At 39.8% G+C, this 20,663-nt stretch overlaps 1 protein-coding gene across 4 annotated transcripts in view; it reads right to left on the bottom strand.

The window, feature by feature from the left end:
- Nucleotides 1-75: 75 nt before the first annotated feature.
- The window catches only part of OSBPL9 (oxysterol binding protein like 9), a 57,531-nt gene continuing 36,943 nt past the window's right edge, over nucleotides 76-20,663 (bottom strand). For 2 of the 4 annotated variants that reach the window (XM_021529315.3, XM_021529340.3), the window contains 18 exons: nucleotides 16,954-16,983; nucleotides 16,081-16,131; nucleotides 12,011-12,049; nucleotides 8,971-9,064; nucleotides 8,319-8,420; nucleotides 7,831-7,990; nucleotides 7,040-7,152; nucleotides 6,645-6,763; nucleotides 5,270-5,355; nucleotides 4,871-5,039; nucleotides 3,784-3,868; nucleotides 3,386-3,496; nucleotides 2,935-2,998; nucleotides 2,680-2,820; nucleotides 1,739-1,817; nucleotides 1,325-1,416; nucleotides 810-945; nucleotides 76-737 (listed from right to left, as the gene is read on the bottom strand). In XM_021529315.3, the coding sequence (XP_021384990.1) occupies nucleotides 663-737; nucleotides 810-945; nucleotides 1,325-1,416; nucleotides 1,739-1,817; nucleotides 2,680-2,820; nucleotides 2,935-2,998; nucleotides 3,386-3,496; nucleotides 3,784-3,868; nucleotides 4,871-5,039; nucleotides 5,270-5,355; nucleotides 6,645-6,763; nucleotides 7,040-7,152; nucleotides 7,831-7,990; nucleotides 8,319-8,420; nucleotides 8,971-9,064; nucleotides 12,011-12,049; nucleotides 16,081-16,131; nucleotides 16,954-16,983 (1,746 nt within the window). In that variant the 3' untranslated portion in view covers nucleotides 76-662. The remainder of the gene's footprint in view (nucleotides 738-809; nucleotides 946-1,324; nucleotides 1,417-1,738; nucleotides 1,818-2,679; nucleotides 2,821-2,934; nucleotides 2,999-3,385; nucleotides 3,497-3,783; nucleotides 3,869-4,870; nucleotides 5,040-5,269; nucleotides 5,356-6,644; nucleotides 6,764-7,039; nucleotides 7,153-7,830; nucleotides 7,991-8,318; nucleotides 8,421-8,970; nucleotides 9,065-12,010; nucleotides 12,050-16,080; nucleotides 16,132-16,953; nucleotides 16,984-20,663) is intronic. The other 2 variants (XR_013340438.1, XM_021529323.3) reach the window with 2 other exon arrangements.

Consider the following 20,663-nt stretch of genomic DNA (forward strand, 5'->3'; position numbering starts at 1 on the left):
AGGGTTATTCCAGTGGAAAAACAAATACCGCTAATACATTTCACATAATTAATTTATCATGACTCAACTGAAAAATGGTCTTCCTGAAAAGGTTTATTATGAAATAAATAAAAAGTCCATAAGAGAAGTTTGAAAAATCTATTTTATGAAGCTTTAAGATGCATTGGGTAGAATTATCTATGGTTACATTTCAATCTCAAAATAACAGTTATTTTGGGCAAGACACTGAAATGCCAAAAGACTTGATTATCATACAGGTGGAAGATAACATTTATGTAGCATTGTCTAACAAACTGTCCCATCAGAGGAATCCTCATATTTACACATTGCAAACATCAGCGAGATTTACATGACACCTTGCATTTTGCTCCTTGCTTTTTAAATATGTAGGACCCAGGATTATTCCCCAACTGCTCCCACCGCCGTGGCCTTCACAGTGGTTATACAGTGTCTGTGCCCCAGGGCCAGCCTCTCCCTGCTCCAGAGGCAGCAGGAGCAGGACCTGAGCCTGGGCACTGCCCTGCCTGGAGCTGCTCAGCCTCTGGTGAATTGCTTTGTCTCAGTAAGTCCAGTATCCCTGAGATAGGAGCCGCTGCACTGGAGGGGTGGGGCTGTGCCAGGTACCTGCGTGGTGGCGTCGGGGCTCAGCTGCCCGGCCGCCCTCAGTGCTTGCTGGCAGCCAGGCGCTTCAGCAGCGGCTCGTCGTACACCCAGCACTCCCCGTCCTCGTGGAACAGCTGCAAAGGAATAACCACAGGTGAGCTTCTCCTGGCTCCCAGAAAGGAACAAAAGGCTGGAACAAAGCTCACCCTCGTTTCCCACGAGGTCTCGCTCTCCTTCCTGGCCCTGGCCTCGGCTCTCTGCCGCTCCTCAAGCGCGTGCTTCGCAGCCGTGGCCGCGTCGATGTCTCTGATCTTCAGGTTGTAGGTGACATCCTTCCATAAGCTTGAAAGAGAAAGGGCAAGGAAGGCTTTTATGGGAGCAGAGTGCCACAAGTTGGAGACAGAGCAGTGAATAAAGGTCGACCTCAGGTTAGAGAAAGGGCAGAAAAGCCCTCAGGATATTTGGTATTTGTTCTGTTATGACAGAAGGGAGGAGGCTGTGGTAGAGCTCTCCAGACCTCCCTGAACATTTGATCCCAATTAGGATATGACTGAGAACTCCTGGTCCCCTCTTCCCCCTTAAATCCCCAGCCTGCCTGTACCTGGGCTCAGGGAGAGCAGAGCATGCAGTGCTGGGATCAGTGCAGCCTTAGTCCCTGTACTGCAAACCGGAGTCTAACTGAAATAAAATCTTAATGTTCCCAGTTAACTGAAGTTCTTACCAGCGAGACTCAAAGTCGTCTTGGTCCTCCAATTTCCTTACCTTCTTCTTTATTGTAGGCATTTTCTTGGTATCTATAAAGACAGCATTCTCCTGGAGTGGAAGATGAAAAAGAAATAAACCTGTTAAATTCTTTAGCTAGACTTCAAACATATACACCCTCACACTCCAGTCACTGGTTACATGAAACATGGTAATTCTTCAGATTCTATTCTTGTATGACAATCAAGCTTCCTTAAGAATAAATGAGCAAGTTTTATCCCCAGTTCAGCATTCTTTTGGACAGCCTCATAGGAGGTTCTAACTTAATGTTTGTTTAAAATAAAATACCAAACCTACAAAACCACCCCAAACCCCCCTAAGTACAATCTTGTATTTCTGATGAAAAGAGAAAAAACAAAGCAAGCTGTGTTACCCCTGTGGAGTACTTTGCATACATGACCCCATTCCATTCTCCTTCAATGGAGCAGAAGGGTTTCTTGTCATTTGGAGAACTAAAAAGAAACAAACAGTCATTTCTCAGCTGTATTACAGCAACTGAAAAAGCCTAAAGGATCAAAACCTGGTTTTCTGTAAATCCTGATTTGTATCAGCCCAAGTGCCCATGCCCAGCACAGAAGAGAGGAGGGTTCTGTTTACAAGGAGGCAGTTTGGCATGAGTGAGTTACACAAACCTTAGCAGGAAGCACTTGGTCAGGGTAAAACAGGCCTTGCCCGAGGGCTGCATCTGCATTTAGAGTTTAGGAAAGCAGTTACAGGCCTTCCACACAGATTTAGGGTGGTGAGTTTAAGCTTAAAAAGGTTTCCAAACTACTGGGAAACACAAGACACCAGTTTTTAAATGGCATCTATCAACGTGTTCATGATGTAAAACCAAGTTAAACCTTGTTTTGCCAGCATCCACTTGCTGGCTCACAGCACATCTCCAAATATGACTGGAATCTCCACTGAATGTTCTGTGCTGGGTATGTATGTGCACAGGGCTTAATCAAAACCCACTAAACCACAGGCAAAAATAAGTGAAATTTGCAACCGACACACTATGAGCAGTATCCCAAGGCTTGCTGCAGTATTTGTATTTGTAGGAAAGGTAATGGTGGAGTCACTGCTGATAATCGAGGGGAGCAAAGTTCCCTTTGGGAATCAGCTGAGGATGTTTGCAACAGCATAAAGTAGGACACAGGCCTGTGCAGCTTCCTCTCACAAATTTGGCTATAAAATGGACAATTCCATGACAGGTAATGATGAGCTAAGTTCTTTCAGGTGCTGCTGCTTCAGCATTTTACACTCTTTACTGTCTTGTTAAAACTGTTGGCATTTAAGGAAGGAAAAAGTGAGATGAAGAAAGCTGCTTACAAAATTTCAGCTGTAATTCTGTGCTTCTTTCCTCCATAAAATGGTTTTGTGTGGAAGATGATGGAAGCGTTGTAACCTGTCTTTGAGCAATTAATGCTGCACTCCCCCCCAAGCTCTATCCATGGCACAGTGAGAATAGACCTGCAATCAGAAACACAGAAATGCACACAATGATAAGCTCTTGACCAATAAATACTAAGCATGAAACACTACAAGGCATTAAATATGAAAACACCAATTAGAGCATTTACTTGCCTTCCATAGCCATTAGGAAAAGTCAAAATATAGTGTTCATCATGATCTAGGCATGTAACACACCCTGTTAAAGAAAAATAAAAATAAATTTGAAAAACATTAAGCAAAATCTGTACAGAACTTTTCATAATGATCTCATGAAATATACCATTAAAAACACGTGCCAGGAAAAGGAAAGGGGAGGAACTTCATTTTCAATGGATGCTGAGAATGCCCAGCTTCTGCAGGAGGCAGGGATAGCTGTATTTTTGGGGAAAAAACTGGGCCCTAGATGTTTTCAGCACACAGTGTGGAAGAAATCTCTAATTCATATACATAACCTCCAGTTACAAAAATTCAATCATTGCTTACATTTAGTATGATGACTTCAAATAATTTATGTAAATTATTCTATGAAAAATCCTATTTGCAGAATTCAATTTCTCCTCTGGTGTTCAGTTTACACACATACCTTGCCCTATGTTATGAACCCCAATAGACATTCCTAGGAACTTGGACTTGGTCCATATGTGAGCATTGAACTGTATCCTCTTGCTAAAACACTCTGCATAAAATGCTGAAACTGAAGAGAGAGACAGGTATTAAAAACAGCAGCACAAGACATTGATACCTTTGTTTCCAAATTCATTCTCTGGGAAATATCCCTAGGTGCCTCACACTTATATGACAACAGTGTTTGCAATTAGTTTATTACAAAAGCAGTTTATAATTTTTAAGTCTTTATTTATAAACATTCAGCTTTTAAGTCTGGAAAGAAAGTGTCAATCCAAGATTTAAGCCAAGAGCTGATTTTACTGTCACCCCTCTCCAGGTGCCACCTATCCTGGCAAAGGCACTGTCACAACTTACTTGGAGGATGGTGAGAGACCTGCTCTGCCACAAAGGTGACGTTGCTTTTGCTGACCCAGGGGACTGGTCCTTCTGAGACTGGCTCCTGTGGGACAGGGGAGAGGGTTCCATCACTCACAGGGCCTGCAAACACTGGAAGCTTCCCTGAGAAGCTGCTTCCACCTTTAAAGGCTTCTAAAAATGTACTGCAGGACTCCTTGGTCCTATAATTAGGATCCTTTCTAAAGGACAGAGCTTCTACTCTATTACTTTTAAGTATAAATGTCTTTGTTTTAACTGTCCCCAGAAAAAACAGGCAAACTGAAACAGTCATGTATAAATCCAATTAAAAAATAATATTTAAGTGAGAGAAATAGTTTCTGGTTTTGCTTCTCAAAAAGTCTAATCTGCATATTAATAATGATCAGATTTCATGTACCACAAAACCATAAACAAATATTCACTTCCTGTGGCAAAGAATGCAAAGTGTAGTTAATTCATGGTTAGAAGCAGTGGACACCCAAATACAACACTGCCTTTATGCCAGCAAATTGGAGTGCAAATATTCACCTCAGAAACAAGATTTCAGCAAACAGATCACTGGGAAACAAAGGAAATGGGAAAAATACATGGCTTATACCCAAATAATCACATTGACTTGGAGGTATTATACTGAGGCTACATAAAGCACCTCACAACAGCACTTCCCACACCATCACTGGCAATAAGGCAAGAAGTCCAAATGAGGTGCCAGAAAAGAAAACAACCAGAAAAACCCCTTTGGGCTGCACTAGTTTAAAAAATAAAAGAAAAAAAATCAGAACTTTGAGAATAAACAAATTCATAATCAGTGCTATGAAACAGTGCAGAGGAAAAGGGCATTTTCAACATGTCAAGTAGTTCTTTAGAAAACAAATTTTGTTATGCAAGATTTTATACTTCCGTCGAAAGAAAACAAGGAATGATGGGGAGAATTGGTTAAGAAATTGCTACAGTTTGTTGATTTGCTACTTAAGCACAGCATAATCCATCTCAGTCAGTGACTTAACAAAGCTTTGGGCTGCATCTCTGCATTCTGGGCTCCAAAAAAACACCATGAGAAACTCACCATGTCATCTTCAGTGCCAGGCAACACCCAGTGGCAGCGGAAGATCTCCCCCAGGATGGGGTTGTAAGGCTTCTTAGCAACTGACCCTTTCCTTCCTGCATGGAAAGCTGAGAGGTACCATTTAACCACCTGAACCATCCTCTCCTTGGGATCCTTCTGGTCACTAATGCTACAGAGAGAGAGAAAAAAGGACAGGCAGAGTGAAATATAAGCAGGGACCTTGGGTAGTTTTATGGGTGCTTGGCTGTTTTACAACTAACAGTTTGGCTGATTTGACTGTTTTTGAAGTTTCAACCAAAACCCAAGCAATCTTCTTCAAAAACTACCAACTTCTGGCAGCACACAAGGGCCATAACCAGTATGAGAACAGTGAATGCTCCTATTCCAAAAGTCAAATACCTGACAAACAAGTCTGGATGTGCAAAGAAGTCGGCATACATTTCCAACAGTGACCTTCTTTCCAGGATAAACGTTGGAAGAACCACCTGAGTGAAGAAAAACAACTCATCTAGCTGAAGGAATTTGAGTATCCTGTACAAAAGCCAACTGTAAATAGCAAACAGAGCACCCACAGCATCGTGTGCCCTCAGCTGCCTGTGAGCAAGAGCTCACCAATGGGTTCTGACATATGCAGGTCAGCTGGCATCACAGTCTCATCCTACATGGATTCTAGTTCCACTCAGAGCACATCAAAAGCTGGTCTGAATTACAGTATCACTACTGATTTAATTCCATCTCTGTGAACACTGTCAATTTTCAGTCACACTCACTCACTTACAGTCCCATCCTGCTGCATGTCTCTGTAAAGATGAAGGTTGAGCTCTTCCCTACCACTTCCCAAAGGTCCATCCTTGTGGATCTGCTCAGTGGGATCCACCCTCAATTACTGTTGCTGACAAGGTACATGCTCATAAAGATTCCTGGCAGCCCAATTTGAGATCGGTAATTTTCAGCTATCCCATGAATTCCCAGAACAGACACAGTCTGGATCAATTCCTACATAGAACTGCCAGAAACCTTGAGCAGTTTGCTTGTGAGCTGCTGGCTGTTTCCCCAGAAAAGTGTTATCTCTTTGTTATCTACTGTTCATTCCAGGCTGGACAGTTCAATTCATCCACTTAAGGAAGCTTATGGATAAGGATTGATCACTCCTGTCCCTTCTCACTCTGGAATCACTTGTTTAAATTTATCCAAGCTACCTGGAAAGACCAACACCTTCAGAATGCTGTTCATTTTACCTTCAGACAGACACCAGCATGAATCTCATTCATGAAGAACCCAACTTTTCTTTGCCAGACCTAAGTGTAGCATTTCATAATACCCATGCCACTTATTTGCTCATTAAGATCCCAACTAAGCCAAGCTTTTCATTACATGGTTACTTCTCCCTTTTACTTTGTGTTTTATTGAATGTCACCATACCTTGGGGCCTTGTAGCACTTTGTTCTAGGAAGCTAAAGACAGGAGTAACATTTCAGCATTCTCCCAATGCCAGCTTCACAAGCACTCCAAGAATTATGTTCAAAAAGAACAAACAGCTACTTTCCATAGCAAACTATTTTCCCAAACACATTTTAGCACCTGGATACACTTATTCTGCAGCTACTTTTCCCCTTCCAGTAAGAACTCCAATTCAAAAGCACCACGCTAAAGAGATTACAGCTTAACTAGCTCTTACAACAAATATGTAGTTAAATTATGTAACTTTTTTTTTTTTAACACAGAATTCTGGGTTTGCTGCCCCTCCCATCCCCAGGAACACCAGGAAGTTTACCTTGGTGAGGTCCATGCCTAATCTCACTTGTGACAAGAGATGCATGATAACACTTTTGTGCTCCTCCACCGACTCTCCTTCCCCATCATCTTCTCGATCGTCGGGAGGATCAAAGAGATCTGAAAGACCAAATGGCTTTTGTTTTCCTCTAAACCTTCAAAACCAGACTGCATTTCATTAGCATATATGTCAAAAAATACAAGTTCTAAATCCTACAATTCAGCAACCTTCCATTAGTAAAGAAACAGTAGAGAAACCACTTCCCATAAGTGGGAAGCATACACATACATATACACACACACATACTTATATAAAAATCCTGCATATATTGACCCAGTTTACACACAGATTAACAATCAATAACTCCTCACTGAAAGCTGACACAGGCCACTTACCAGCATCATTTGTGCCATTAGACATGGAAGAATTGAGGGACTCTGTGGTATCTGGACGTTTCAGGCTGCTCCCTGTGCTGCTCCGAGTCAGCACTGCAGCAGACCCTGAAGAACTAAAGAAGACTTATAAATTCTCACCGTTCAAATTAAGTAATTCAGACCAAATTATTTGATATTCACAGACAAGGAATTTAGTGATAGACATCTATATATGTGCAGTGGCAGACATTAATACACATGGTGCATGCTAATTCACAGAAAACTCAGAATGGATTGTAGCTGAAGGAATGGGACAGCCTGCAGCCTCAGATAACACATGAAGGCAGAAAGCATCTTACTAATCCCTCGTTGGAATGTGTAGAATCTCTTAAAATTAATTTTACAATTAATAAAAAATTAAGAGTAAACAGAGATTTTGGGGAAAGGGTGCCAACTCCAAAGAATATATTTTAGCAAATGCATGAGGGAATTGGCCATTTACCAAAGGCTGCAGCAAATACATGTGAAATGCACCATGGCCTCAGATTACAGCTCTGAGCTGGGGCCTTCCAAAGATTGTTTTGTTAGAGTTTGTGAGAATTTATCTGATGGAATGGGAAGGAGCAGAGGAAGAAACTGCCTCCCTCACGGACAGCTGAATGTGGCTGAGGGCAGGGGTAATCTCACTCTGTTACACAAAGTGGCTTTCCGACCTCCCCCACCTTTCCAAACCAATTTCTGCAAGCAGACAAGCCATGCCCTTGTAGATACAGGCTGCATTCAGCACACACTGCACACTGTCAGCTACTTACTCCATACATCGCTTTGGGGAAGAACTGCTCTGGTAGAATTCATCAGCATCATAGAACTCATCCTCACTGCTTGAGTAAGAAAAATCTGGGACTGTATTTGGAGACAGGTTGACATGGCTTGGAGAGGTGAGACTGCTGCTAGGTGCTGACTGCCCACTTCCTGTGGAGTATTAAAAATCACAGAAACAATAAAAATGAATTCTTTCAAAATCTACTTACAGAAGAATTGTTCAAATCAATAAAGACTGATGTAAACTCAGAAGAGGAACGCACAAAATTAAAAGCAATAATTAGGCAGGTTCATAAAGAGTAACAACTGACAAAAAGGAAAGTCATAAGGAGGTGGGGAGAAAGAGCAGCATTACTGGTGTTAACAAAACATTCAAATTGGTGTTGATCAAAAGCAAGATGCAGGCCAATAATACTGTTGTTTTAATGACTAATTACAGGGTTTCTTGTACTTTAATTAAAGTTACCCAGAACTGTACCTGTACTATTTGGTGTTGGAGTCTGATTCCCGAGTGATGCTACTACAGGTCCCACTGGCAAGGAGGAGGGTCGCTGCTCTGACTTGCACAACTGAGCAGGTTCTAGGGGATATTTTGATATGTTAACCCCAAAATTCAGAAGGAGATTCCACATTATTTCAACTCACCTCCAAAAATTAAATAATTTTCTACAAAAACCATACCTAGGTCTTTTTTTTTTATTAACCAAAGATGGCATTAAAAAAAAAACCCCACAGTTGTTTAGCTAGAAAGCATTTGCCTTTTCTGAAAATCAGTTTCATTTTTAAAAAGTGTTAGAAATGCAAGCCAGTAACTGAGAGTAAATAAAACACATCAGCTTATCCCCAGAACCAGGGACAGGTTGGTGAGAATGCTCTGTACATCCCACTCCTGTCCTTGCTGAGCCCATCTGAGCTGAGTGTGCAGTCACTGCTCTGCTCCTGATTGTTCCCAGCCCACCTGGAAGTGTGACAGCCTGGGAAGGTGGCTGTGCCCAGCCCACCTGGAAGTGTGACAGCCTGGGAAGGTGGCTGTGCCCAGCCTACCTGGAAGTGTGACAGCCTGGGAAGGTGGCTGTGCCCAGCCTACCTGGAAGTGTGACAGCCTGGGAAGGTGGCTGTGCCCAGCCTACCTGGAAGTGTGACAGCCTGGGAAGGCATGGTGCTGATCCCTGACGGCTCCAAGGGGCTGGGCTGATACACGGCGTCCACAGGGTTGATGGTGCTCTAGGCAAGAGAAGGAAAAGCACATTTTTTCCCCCTCAATTAAAACAAAATAAAGCATAGATAGCAAGAACATTGTGAGCATGAGAAATGCCCAAATGCAAGAGAGCGAATCCCTGAGAGAGGAAGTAAAACACAAAATGACAGCTGAAGACATGAGAAATACTTTTGAGGTGGGAATATTTTGATTCTTTACACAGATTGCACAATAAATTGGATTTGATGCAGATTTGAAGTGTCCTACAAAAAATTCTTATTTCAGGTTCTTGCTTCTGGTATACCACCCAATGTCCATTAATTAATAATGCATGCAAAGAGTGGAAAGTTAGATGCAAATTATCTGGTCAAAATCAGGATAGGTAATCTGTATTTTCAAAACAAAAAAAATTTTCTCAAAACCTCATTTTGCAGATCAACCCATAAATCAAAACAAGAATCATCAGCATGCTTAGAGTCATGAAGCAGCTTTGTTGGCAAAATTCTTCCCAAAGCAAGCTGACAGTGTTCAGTGCAGCTCAGTAGAGGACATCTCAACCTACTTCTGAATGTGGGCACTTGGAAAATGAAGCACCAGGTCAATTCAGTGCTCCCAAAAGCCACTAACTTCAGTCAATGTCCTTGGTTTTTATGCATCAAGACCCTTGGAAATCTAAACTGCCATGTATTTTAACCCAAAATATAATCTAAGCTCTGTTTTTTATTTATGTTTACACACAACCACCAGAACTTCTTGGTTGTTAGATGAGTAAAAGGCACACAAAACCCTTTTCCAAACACCATGCAATTTACATGCCTGATCTATCCGAACTATGACAATTTTTGTCCAGTTTGCTCAGAAATGCAGTCAGTATGCTCATCCCCATCCTCTTTTTTACACCAGTACTTAAAAGAAGTGTCTACAACTGTTCTACTCTCCCTTTAGTCCATTAATTTCTATTTGCTATTTCTATTTTCTATTCAGACTGATGGAAACAGGCTCAATTTACCCTTCCTCCCATTTTCCTACTAAAAGCAGATTTTTTTTCTTGCCTTCTTTCCTGGTTACCTGAAATTCTGAACTTTATCCTACTTCTAGATGTTGGACAATGCTCTCAGACACGGTGTGATTCTTGGGGCTGTCCTGTGCAGAGCCAGGAGCTGGAACACTGATCCCTGTGGATCCCTTTCAACTCAGGACACTGTATGACTCTAAAAATCACTGAAAAGTTCTATTATTTTTTTAATAGCACAGGATTTCTTCAACTAAAAACAGAACAATTATTCTCTGTTTATCACTTTTAAAAAGTCTCCATTAAAAACAGCCAAAAAAAGTAGCATTCTACAATTTCATTGCTTTTACTACTTACTATACAAATAATCCAGTACAGGTAATATTACTCCACTGCATTCCAGGATAAAGGCAATGTCCCTTACCCAATACTTGAGCTCCTTGTGGAATTATGTATTCAACACAGGAAGGTCCTTGTCCCACAGAGTTCATAGTTTAAAATTATGATCCCATCTTAAGAGTTAAGATTTGAACCCCAAGATGGTTCTATGATACACAGGATGCTATTGCTACCTGCATCTCCTTTATTTTTTAAGTAAACTAATAATCCACATGATACAGACAACTGGCATGATAAAGAAAGAACAAAGTAATTAATTTTGTATTCAGGATTGTAATCTCATCCTTAAATAATTCTCCATACTGCAACATGAAATGGAGTTTCATATTGGGTATTTTGAGGGATGCCTTCCTTCATAGGCTAGAAACAGCTGAAGACCTGAAAGTCTCCTACTCTGAGTTTAATAGCAATTGAATAACAATTACACAGAAAAAAGACTCATCCCACCATGGCAGCAAGCAATGATTCTATTTCTGCCTAAGTTTAAAGTGAAATCCTGACCTTCAGCCCAAGGTGATGTTGACCTCCACAGCCTCACAATTTTAGACTTCACAATCCCTGATCCACAGTTAACATATTATTACAGAAAGATATTTTCCTCCCCAGTATAAGCCAATCCAGAGATAATGAGATCAGTGGCTAGTTAAATCCAGACTATATCAAGCTGCAATATCTCTCTGAAATTTCTGAGTTGCAGCCCAGATGTGCAGGTCACCTGTGCCTGTGCAAGTGTCTTCCTGCACAGGTTCTCTTTTCCAGGAGATACCACAGAAGCTGTTCCCTCATACTAAGACCTGAATTATGTTCCATCTGCAGGACACATAATAATTCACTTATTTATGATGAGCACAAAACTGAAATATGCATGTGCATCTTCAGTCCAAGGTTCACACCAGAAAATCCTACTGCTAGAGCTGTTTGTAGTGGACAAACAACTAAGGCCTGGGAATTACTGTCAGCTCTAATGAAAATACACATGAGGATTTTTAGAGTTTTTACTGAAACTAATCTCCTATTAAAAGTATCTGAAATGCACTCAAGTGACAAAAAAAGAACAAAGAAAGAGAAACCACGTGTGAACAAAACCAAAAACGACAGAAGTTACATTAAAAATGCAGAAGTTCTATTAAAGAAGAAACATTGCTTAGACAGACATTACACAACTCTGCATCAAAGGAGCAGCACTGTAGAAAAGACAAACTACTTGGAAGCACACAGAGAGCAGATCTATTTCCTACACAAAGACACTTCAGACAGAACACACAACTATTTCCATGCCAGTAATTTCCCTTTCATCTGTTCACATGGCAGATTTTTATCTAAGTGTTCAGTCAAAACAATGCTGTTCAAGACACTCCATACAAAACTGACCACTCTATCTTCTAAGGACAAGGGTGTTAGCCAACCTCAGGAGCTAAGGACTCAAGAGGAATTTTAACAAGACACTGGAAGCAGTAAATTAGAGAAAGGAAGAAGCATGTTGCAAAGTGAGTGGAAATTCAGGTCTCTGTTCACATGTTCTGCAGAATTAAAAGGAGATAAAGATTAGATTTAAACTTACTATAAGTCCATTTGCGTGCTTCTCCTCATTATTTTGGTCCTTAAGGAAAAAATGTTACAAATATCAACATAACAATCTTGCATGATTTATCAGTTCCATGCTAAGTGAGAACAGTGAGTTTCCCTCAGGAATGTTCACCTTTTCAGCCATAAAATGTTCCTCATCATGTGATACAATAACTGAACTTGGAAGAAAATTCCACACACACCTCTGAAGATCAGCATTTTCTGAGGGCCCGTCCACATGAGTGCAGACAATTTTAAAAATATCCCTTCTCTACTGCAGAGTATAGTTCTGCTTTATAATGTGTGTGCTTCCCAAATACCTAGGAGCTCCCCAAAGTATGCTCTGCAGCTCCTGTAAGTCCCTGAAAAATGAAGTTCTCAGTTTCTGTGATTAACATACAAGGCAGAAATATAAGTTGAAAGGTTTTAGCTTTTGCTTTTTGGCATCCACTATATTTTAAAATGCTTTAAGATCATTCACTATCTCAGATTTTGGGGTTTTTTGCCTAAAAGCATAAGTGAAATAGCGGGCAATGTAAAAAACATCTGTCCTCAGGGGAAATGACACAGCAGCAGGCCAGTTAATGCCAATCTGCAGCCAGCATAATTTTAGCACTGTACAGCAAGAGTATTTTACTGAACACTAAGCCAAATCTCTTCCCTTCTGCTGTAAAGTTCATACTGGTCAGTACATCAATCCATAACTTCATTCATCCAGTGTGAACCTCAAAACTTGTCTGCAGAGTATTCCCCCGGATTTCCAGTTACATTTTAAAGGAGTAAGAGGAAAAAAAAAAAAAAAGCTGTAAGAAGGATAAAGAAAGTTGGCACATATTTGTGTTTTGATACTTAATACATCCTTTCTTGACTTATACAGATGGTAATAGGCTGTTCAAATTTTATCTCTGCTGGCTGACATTTTTGAAGTCTGGCTTTCCATGATAAAAAGAACACCAAGGACAAAAAGTTCCACTAGGTTGCAAATTTACAAAATACATAACTTTTTTTCCAACACATAAAACCCCCATGTTGTGTCCATCATCTCTAAGATGTAAGAAATAAACCACAAAGATGCTGCAGGAGCACTGATGTTTGCTACCCCATCTCAGTAATGCACCAGTAGCAGCAGGTAAGGAAGGCAGAAATTCCACCAAACTGGGCAGGCAAGACTGGCCAGAAATGGAGTGAAAAAGAGAAAGGAAGGATGCAAAACTAAATATCTAAATTATAAAAGGTACTTCATAACACATATATATTTCTAACACTGAAGTTTACATCATGTATTTTACACCACACACACAAAGAGGACAACACAGGCCAAATGCTCCATCTGCCCATCCCACTCTGCTTATTTTGACTGCTTTTTGATAAGCAATTAATGTATTATGACATATTCCTGTTTAGCTGGTATTTAGTTCATTTCTTTGGAAATGTCATGAGTCACCTCAGTACAAGTGATGTAATTACACACTCAATTTACCAGCAAGTTTAATTAAAATTTAATTGTCCAAATGTTAACACAGGTAAAAATCTATTAAACAGAACAATTGAACACACAATTAAAAAAGAAACAAAACAAAACTCCAACAAACAGAAGCCCAGGTTTGCCTCAATGTTCCAAAATAATCCACGTAGTAAATGGTTGTGTATTGGAAACAGAGTTCTAAGAATATAGAGAAGTGGTAACACTATCAAAATACACAGATTGGCAAATCTGTCTGCTAATGAGAAAGGCACTGTGGAAGTAAAAATGGGGTGCAGGGTGGTGTTAACATGATTTATTTTCAGCAGTGTCAGTCAGCAGCCATACTTGCCCTACACATTTGGGGGAAAAAAACCTGCAGCATCTTAACAGGTCTCTAATGGAGAGCACAAAGCTGCAGTCAGGCACAATACATTTTTACACAGAGATTGCATCATACACAAGCAACTTGCAGAACTGTGGAAAAAAGCCCCAAACTCCTCTGTATTATAAATTTTCTACAGCAGTAGGAAATCAGGATACTAAGACAGTTAATGGAAAAGGTGTGGGGGGAAGGAAGACAGAATTCCCTTGTAGTCAACAAGTACAGTTGCCTGAGAGACAAAGAAGGTGAAGAGATGAAGCAGAAAAGAGGTTATTAAATTACTGGGAATTTTTTTTCCCCTATATGTGGATCAGCATCTTGCAATTAGCTGTACATAAGGCACCCCTTTAACCCACCTTGTCTTCAACAGCTCCAAAAGAGCTTTAAATATGGTTTAGCAAATAACCAAATAACCTACTCCTTAGTGGATAAGCTCACCTATTTACACTGGTTAATATTTAGTGGCACTGAAAGAAGGACTTCAAGGTCTGATTTAGTGAAACAAAAAGCAAGTGTTAGCACCTTTGGGGGATTCAAATTCCACCTGCCTTTACACTCACATGGTAGCTGGAGCAGTAAAATACTGAACCTGATCTAAAAGACTTCATCTGCCACTATCAGCTTTGTCCATTATCAGCTAAACCACATAAAGAACTTCAAAATATGCTTAGCATCAGTGTAAGTGGTCACGTCTGTCTAACTCCCAATAAACTCTCACAGAGCAGAAACAGGATTTTATATTTACCAGAAACAAGAAAGATAACTCAGTCACCTATTGCCAGCTGATTAACAGTCGGAGAAGATTATAACTCTGCAATTTCACATTTGTTAATTACATAGCAGTTTTTTAAAAATAATAAAATTTCATAGGAATTAAACCCCTGTGAAAATAACTACTAAATACATTTACACAGTAATTAAGAAAAAATGAACTAGTAATTCCTTGCAATTTCTCCAACAGCTTCCTCAATACAGCAAATCACATATAGACAAGAAAATCAGCATATGACTATCTAACCTATCTACAATTGACTCCATCAAATCCCTAAAAAATGACATATTGTCTACTGACTTCACTGTACTAAAACACCTCTAAATATACCCAGGACTAAAAACCAGCAAATTAAATACTGAAAGGCTTTTCTGCTGGCACTACAGTGAAGGATTGAAGTAGCATCACTGCATATTAAATAAAGACTGTGCTAGCTCCAAATTCATGTGGCACAAAACTATTTCAATGTTTCAACCCCTGTGCTTGTGAAAAATTTCAGTTTTGTACAAGCCCCTTAATTAACAAACATTTTCTTCAAAAAATCTTGAGTAAATGATATGAAAATTGAATTTCACAAAACATGCACTGATCCTTTCAGTGAATGACTTTTGATCCTGTAAGATTCTAAATATTCAATTTTCATTGCACTCAAGATTTTGTTCAACACATCTGGCATCTAAAATAAAGACAAACAGCAGTCTTCCATTCCAAAGCCACAAATAAATTACAGAAAAAAATAATCGAGGAGCCCACACCTATTTCTGGATAAATCAGAATGTGTTCTGAGTAGATTAGCCCAAAATTCTGAAAATATCTCTCTTTCTTTGCAAAATAGCACCTCCCTCCACTTTGGTCACAAGATACAAATCAGCAGCTCATAATGCACAAATCCTAAATATAGAATGTTAAACCTGTAAGGGCAGAATCTGACAAAAAGTAAATCCAAAACTCCCCAAATTTTAAAATCTAATGAAACATATATGTGAAAACCATAAGTGCATTACCCAAACTGCATTCTCAAATAAAACAATTCTAAGTTCAGGAAGTTCCAATATCATCATGAACTTCAGACCTGTGACAGACCTTGCCAAACCAGTTTCATTATTTCCATCATCTTTTTCCCCTTTTTACTTGTTAGCCACATTCTTAAATGAAGCAGAAAGAAGAGTTTTGTCAAGTTCCTGTTCTGTCAACCTGACATTTGTCTAAGTTCTTCTTTAGTCTAATAACAAACTCTGCAGTTACTCGAACCAACGTGACTGTTACCATGAGCATTAACAGGACTGTCTGCTCTGGAACTCAGTATTTCAGAAACTTCATTAAAATAAAAGCAGAAATCAATTTATAATTGTTTTCTTGTTCCTGGATCATATACAAGGCACTTTTAGGTTTCAATTAGATTAATGCTGCATCACTAAAATTCAGAATATTTTACAGTGTACTTACTTTAGCAATCTGTAGCAACACAATGCAGTGTTTTATTGATTCTACCATGCTCTAGGAAAAGAAAAGTATCAGAAAAGATTGTGTTACTATCCCTTAATATTTTGTATTTATTAGTTATATAGAATATTGGGTGTGAACTAAATGGACACCCAGTTCTGTTGAACCCCTACTTTCCCTCCCCCATTTTTTTTCCAAGAGACAAAAGCACAGCAGCAGAAAACTGAAGTTTCCAAAGTCACACACAGTACAAAGCCAGGCTGTCGGGGTGAAATGGGGGTCAGCTCTAAACTCCAAGAGTGCTGCAGGCAGGTAAATTATCATGGGAAGAGAAGCTCAGAGAGCTGGGTTTGTTTAATCTGGAGAGGAAAAGGCTCAGGGAGACCTTTTCAAGGGGGATCAATATCTGACAAGGAAGGCAGGGGAAGCCAGTGCAAGACTCTTCTCAGTGGAGCCCAGTGACAGGACAAGCAATGGCCACAAACAGAAATACAGGAAAATCATCTTAAACAGAAGAAAACACCTTTTATTCTTTTATGGATGATAAAACACTGGAACAGATTGTCCAGGGAAGCTGTAAAGCCTCCAGCTTTGGAGTTAGTCAAAACCCAAACTTCATTTGAGCAACCTGTCCCAGCTGATGGTGCTCTGACCATAGGGTTGGACTACAGACCTTCAGAGACCCCTTCCAGCCCCAGCTATTCCATATTCCAAGGTGCTGGACAGAAATCTGAACACAGCCCCAGAACCAGGCTGTCTCTGCCATCACAATGTTGGACCTAATTTTTCTCTAAAAAGGCTTTAAAGACTTCCCAAAGAAAATAAGGTGAATTTCAGAATCAATATATAAGAGTTACAAATATTAAAGAAACTTACACTGGTTGTTTCTTTGAGACCTTCAATCTTCTGTAAAAGAAAAATCAAAATAAGTTTGATTAAAGACAGAATTTCCAGCATCTGGTTTGACCTAAATACTGTATAAACACAATATTTTAAGTTTAAATTGGGGGACGGAAAAAACCCTTAAACAACATGTTAAAGACTATTTCCATATATAGACACAATTTGCAAGACAAGACTGAAGTCAAACTGATAATTCAAATTTAAAGATGACAAGGTTAAGAATTTCTTAACAGTGACATTACACACATTTACCCATTAAAATCTATACTTCCTTTTTGCATAACATCAACGAAAATGAAATGCAGCATGAAGATTCTAAGTTAATTTTGCATCCTTATAAAGTGCACTGAATGGCAGCACATTTCAAATCTATTACACGAAGTGACCATCATGCAAATACAATAAACATTTGCAGTTAAGCACAGCTTGAAATAAATCACAGAAAATAACAGTGCACACATGTTCCTGCTCTTCCTACACTGCCAGTAAAAGTGCATCTGGAAATGTGCCTGCTGAGTTTTATCTAGAAACACTGGTTCATAAAGATTTCCTGTGTGGAGCTGCACCTCAGGCATGCAAAAGGCATCTGCGTGCCACGTTCCACATCGGCGTGACCTGGTTCAGGGGCAGATGCTTCCTGTTGATGTCCTTGGCTCTGTCTGCAGGAGGCAAAATCACTAGACTGGACTCAGCACTGAACCTCTACTAATGCAATTACAGGAGCTCTTTGTTTTGATTAATTTGAGTGTCTCATGTGACTTGAGTCACAATCTTCTTGATGGTTGAATAATCCAAGTGTGTAAAAGATCCCTTCCCTGCACCAGGCATTGCAAGCAAAATCTACAGCATACGAGAAGAACAGGCAGCTATAAATCCACAAAAATGAACAGTCACAATTTGTGGATTAAAAAGAAAACAAATGTAGTGACAGCCTCTCAGGCAATTCCTGGGGGGAAATTTTCAGCTATGCTCCAGATATATTTCTTATGCTCTAGATATTACTCAAGGGATGCTGTACATTTTCTTCAGGATTAATTGGCAAGAGGTGGCCAAACAGAACCCAGACTCAGCCCTTCCTACTAAAAACTGGAAAAGCTGGATCATGTTTACCTAGGATATATCATACAAGGGATGCTATATCATGAAGTTATATTTACTCCTGCTGCTAGCAGAGAAACATGCCAACAGCTAAAAATTCCTTGGCTTTGTTTTTGTTTATTTTTTCACGTCTCTACAAGACATCCAGTCTAAACTTTATCAACACATATCAAAAAAAGCATTTTAAATAAGACAGCATAGAAGTTTTGAGCCTTTTAGCACCAAAACAGGGTAGGCAATGCACCCAAATAAACAAATCTTGTTGGATGAAAGATGATGCAGCTGAAGGAGATCGTGCAGTCTCAAGGCTGTACAGCCAACTGGAAGCACCCATCAGCAGCTTTGATCATTCTTTACTAATTTTTTCCCCAACTGGTTATAGAGTATTTATACACCAAATAAACTGAGATCTCAGTCCCTTCAGTGACATCACCTTTCCTGAAAATAAGAAAGTGACCTCAGGCCATGTGATGCAATTCAGTGATGTTGGTTTCTCCCCACCCATCTGTAATTTTCCAAACAGTTCACTGAGACATTGTTATTCTCACACAGAGGTACAGACAAAAGGGTATTTTTATCAAAGATCACATGGAAGATTGAAAGGGAAAAATCTTCAAGACAAGTAGACTTCTAAGGCCTTTCAGCAAATTATAGAACCATAGTTTTTCCCTCTTTGGAAATGAATCCTTTGTGAGCTGGCCAAATTAAGCAGTGACAGTTTGCACTGATCCAGTATTTTTCACATTTGTGCTCTATAATCACCTTGCAAGAACACAGCACGCAGAACTTTGATAATTTAGACACTATAAAATTGTAAGGAAAACCACAAGTATGTTGAAGATAAAAGATACTACCAATTAAAAAAATAAACAAACAAACATTTACTACTATCATTTATCACAATTTTCTCTTTTCATCTTCCCTAGTCTTTGAAAAGTGATTAAGATAAAATTTTAGTAAGACAGTTCCCCTGATTTCAGTAATGAATACACATATTTTCATCTGACACACCAACTTCCTGCAGATCTACTTTTCCAGAATGCAGATTTACAATTGCAGAACGCAATTTGCTATATTTAATCTAATCAAGCTGCAGTCTGCTGCTGAAACTACTCCCTCTAGTTGCTGCACATTGCATCTCCTTGACATCTGATTTTTTAGGAAATCACTAAGAAAGCTAATTTTTTCTCAACCAACATGATTTTTGCCTCATTCAACAATCATGTGACTGCAGAGGGATCAGCTCAACCAGCACAGAGTGGCAGCAGAGGCACAAAGGGGGAGCTGACTCATGGTTGAAATCTGTAAGGTGCAACCCAAATCTGTGTGCTCAGCCTTGGATTTACTTCACAAAAAGCACTTGTTTTGAACCAAACAGCTTAAACAGGCTGCACTTGCCTCCAAATCCTGTTAAGTAATGTCAGCTTTGTTCCAGCCTGCAAACACATACCCCTTTGCTGTTGTGATGCCTTTGAGTGCTCCAGTTTTCCTCTCCCTGATGTGTGGTCAGGATAACTACACCAAACTGAACAAAAAAGCTGTGCTGGAGTTCCAACCAGTAATATTGGTCACACTGTAAGAAAGCAAGATCCTGTCTTGTCTTCACCTTGAAACACCAGCACCCTCAGATCAGATGACACCTCCCCTTCCCTTCCTCTGCGATCAGATACAAACATTGTACCCCAGCAGCAGATTCAGCAGAACTGGAGCACTGCTGGTTGTGCATGATCCCACCATACCCTGCTAGCTGCACTTCTGCAGGAACAGCAATGCAGCACAGGGTAGTCATGAAAATCTCTGCATTTTCATCAGGCCTACATCTGCACTATCTTCATTGAAACTTAAGTACCACATCTCAGAAGGAAGATACCCAGGAGATCTTGAGGCATGTCAGAACACCTATAACATATGTCATCATCTTCAAAAGACCAAATATTCTGAAACTAAAGGCAGCTCATCCAGTGCTCTGTGGACTTGCAAAAACAACAGCTCAGGTTTGAAATCTCTGGCCATAAACAGTTGCAGAACAGCACTGAGCTGGTTGGGAAGTACTTAAAACTCAAATATCTAAAACTTCTTTTCTTGGAGAAAAAACTATGGGTTTGCTGCAAGTACCCTGCAGATTACATTCAGCTCATAATGTGACATCTGAACCATACTTCCATAAACAAACAGAGAAACTGCTAAATACTGTATCAAAAAAACACTTAGTACAGGCAGAGACAAAAGAATGCTTTGTCAAGTCTTTTTCATTTTTAATAGAGAATAAATGGAATCTGTAGTAATAGCAACCCTCATCAAGATTTAAAACCAGAAGATGCCAGTCTCTTTGAAATGAGCCTCCTCTTTTCTCTATAAAGTCAATCCATCTGTCCCACAGATACCTAGCACAGACAAATAAAGTCAGCACAACATGTGGAAAGTCTCTAGGGATTAGGAGCACTGCCACAAAAAAAAAGAAAGTACTGCCTGATCTGCAAAGTAGCATCTGGAGGGAGGTCAACATTGAAGGACAACTCTACCCAGCAAAACACTGAAGGAGAAATACAAAATCCTTAGACCTTACTCTTGTGGTCAGTTGTCTA

This window comes from Lonchura striata, chromosome 9 (genome assembly GCF_046129695.1).
Source record: "Lonchura striata isolate bLonStr1 chromosome 9, bLonStr1.mat, whole genome shotgun sequence".
In the NCBI taxonomy this organism is placed as follows: domain Eukaryota; kingdom Metazoa; phylum Chordata; class Aves; order Passeriformes; family Estrildidae; genus Lonchura; species Lonchura striata.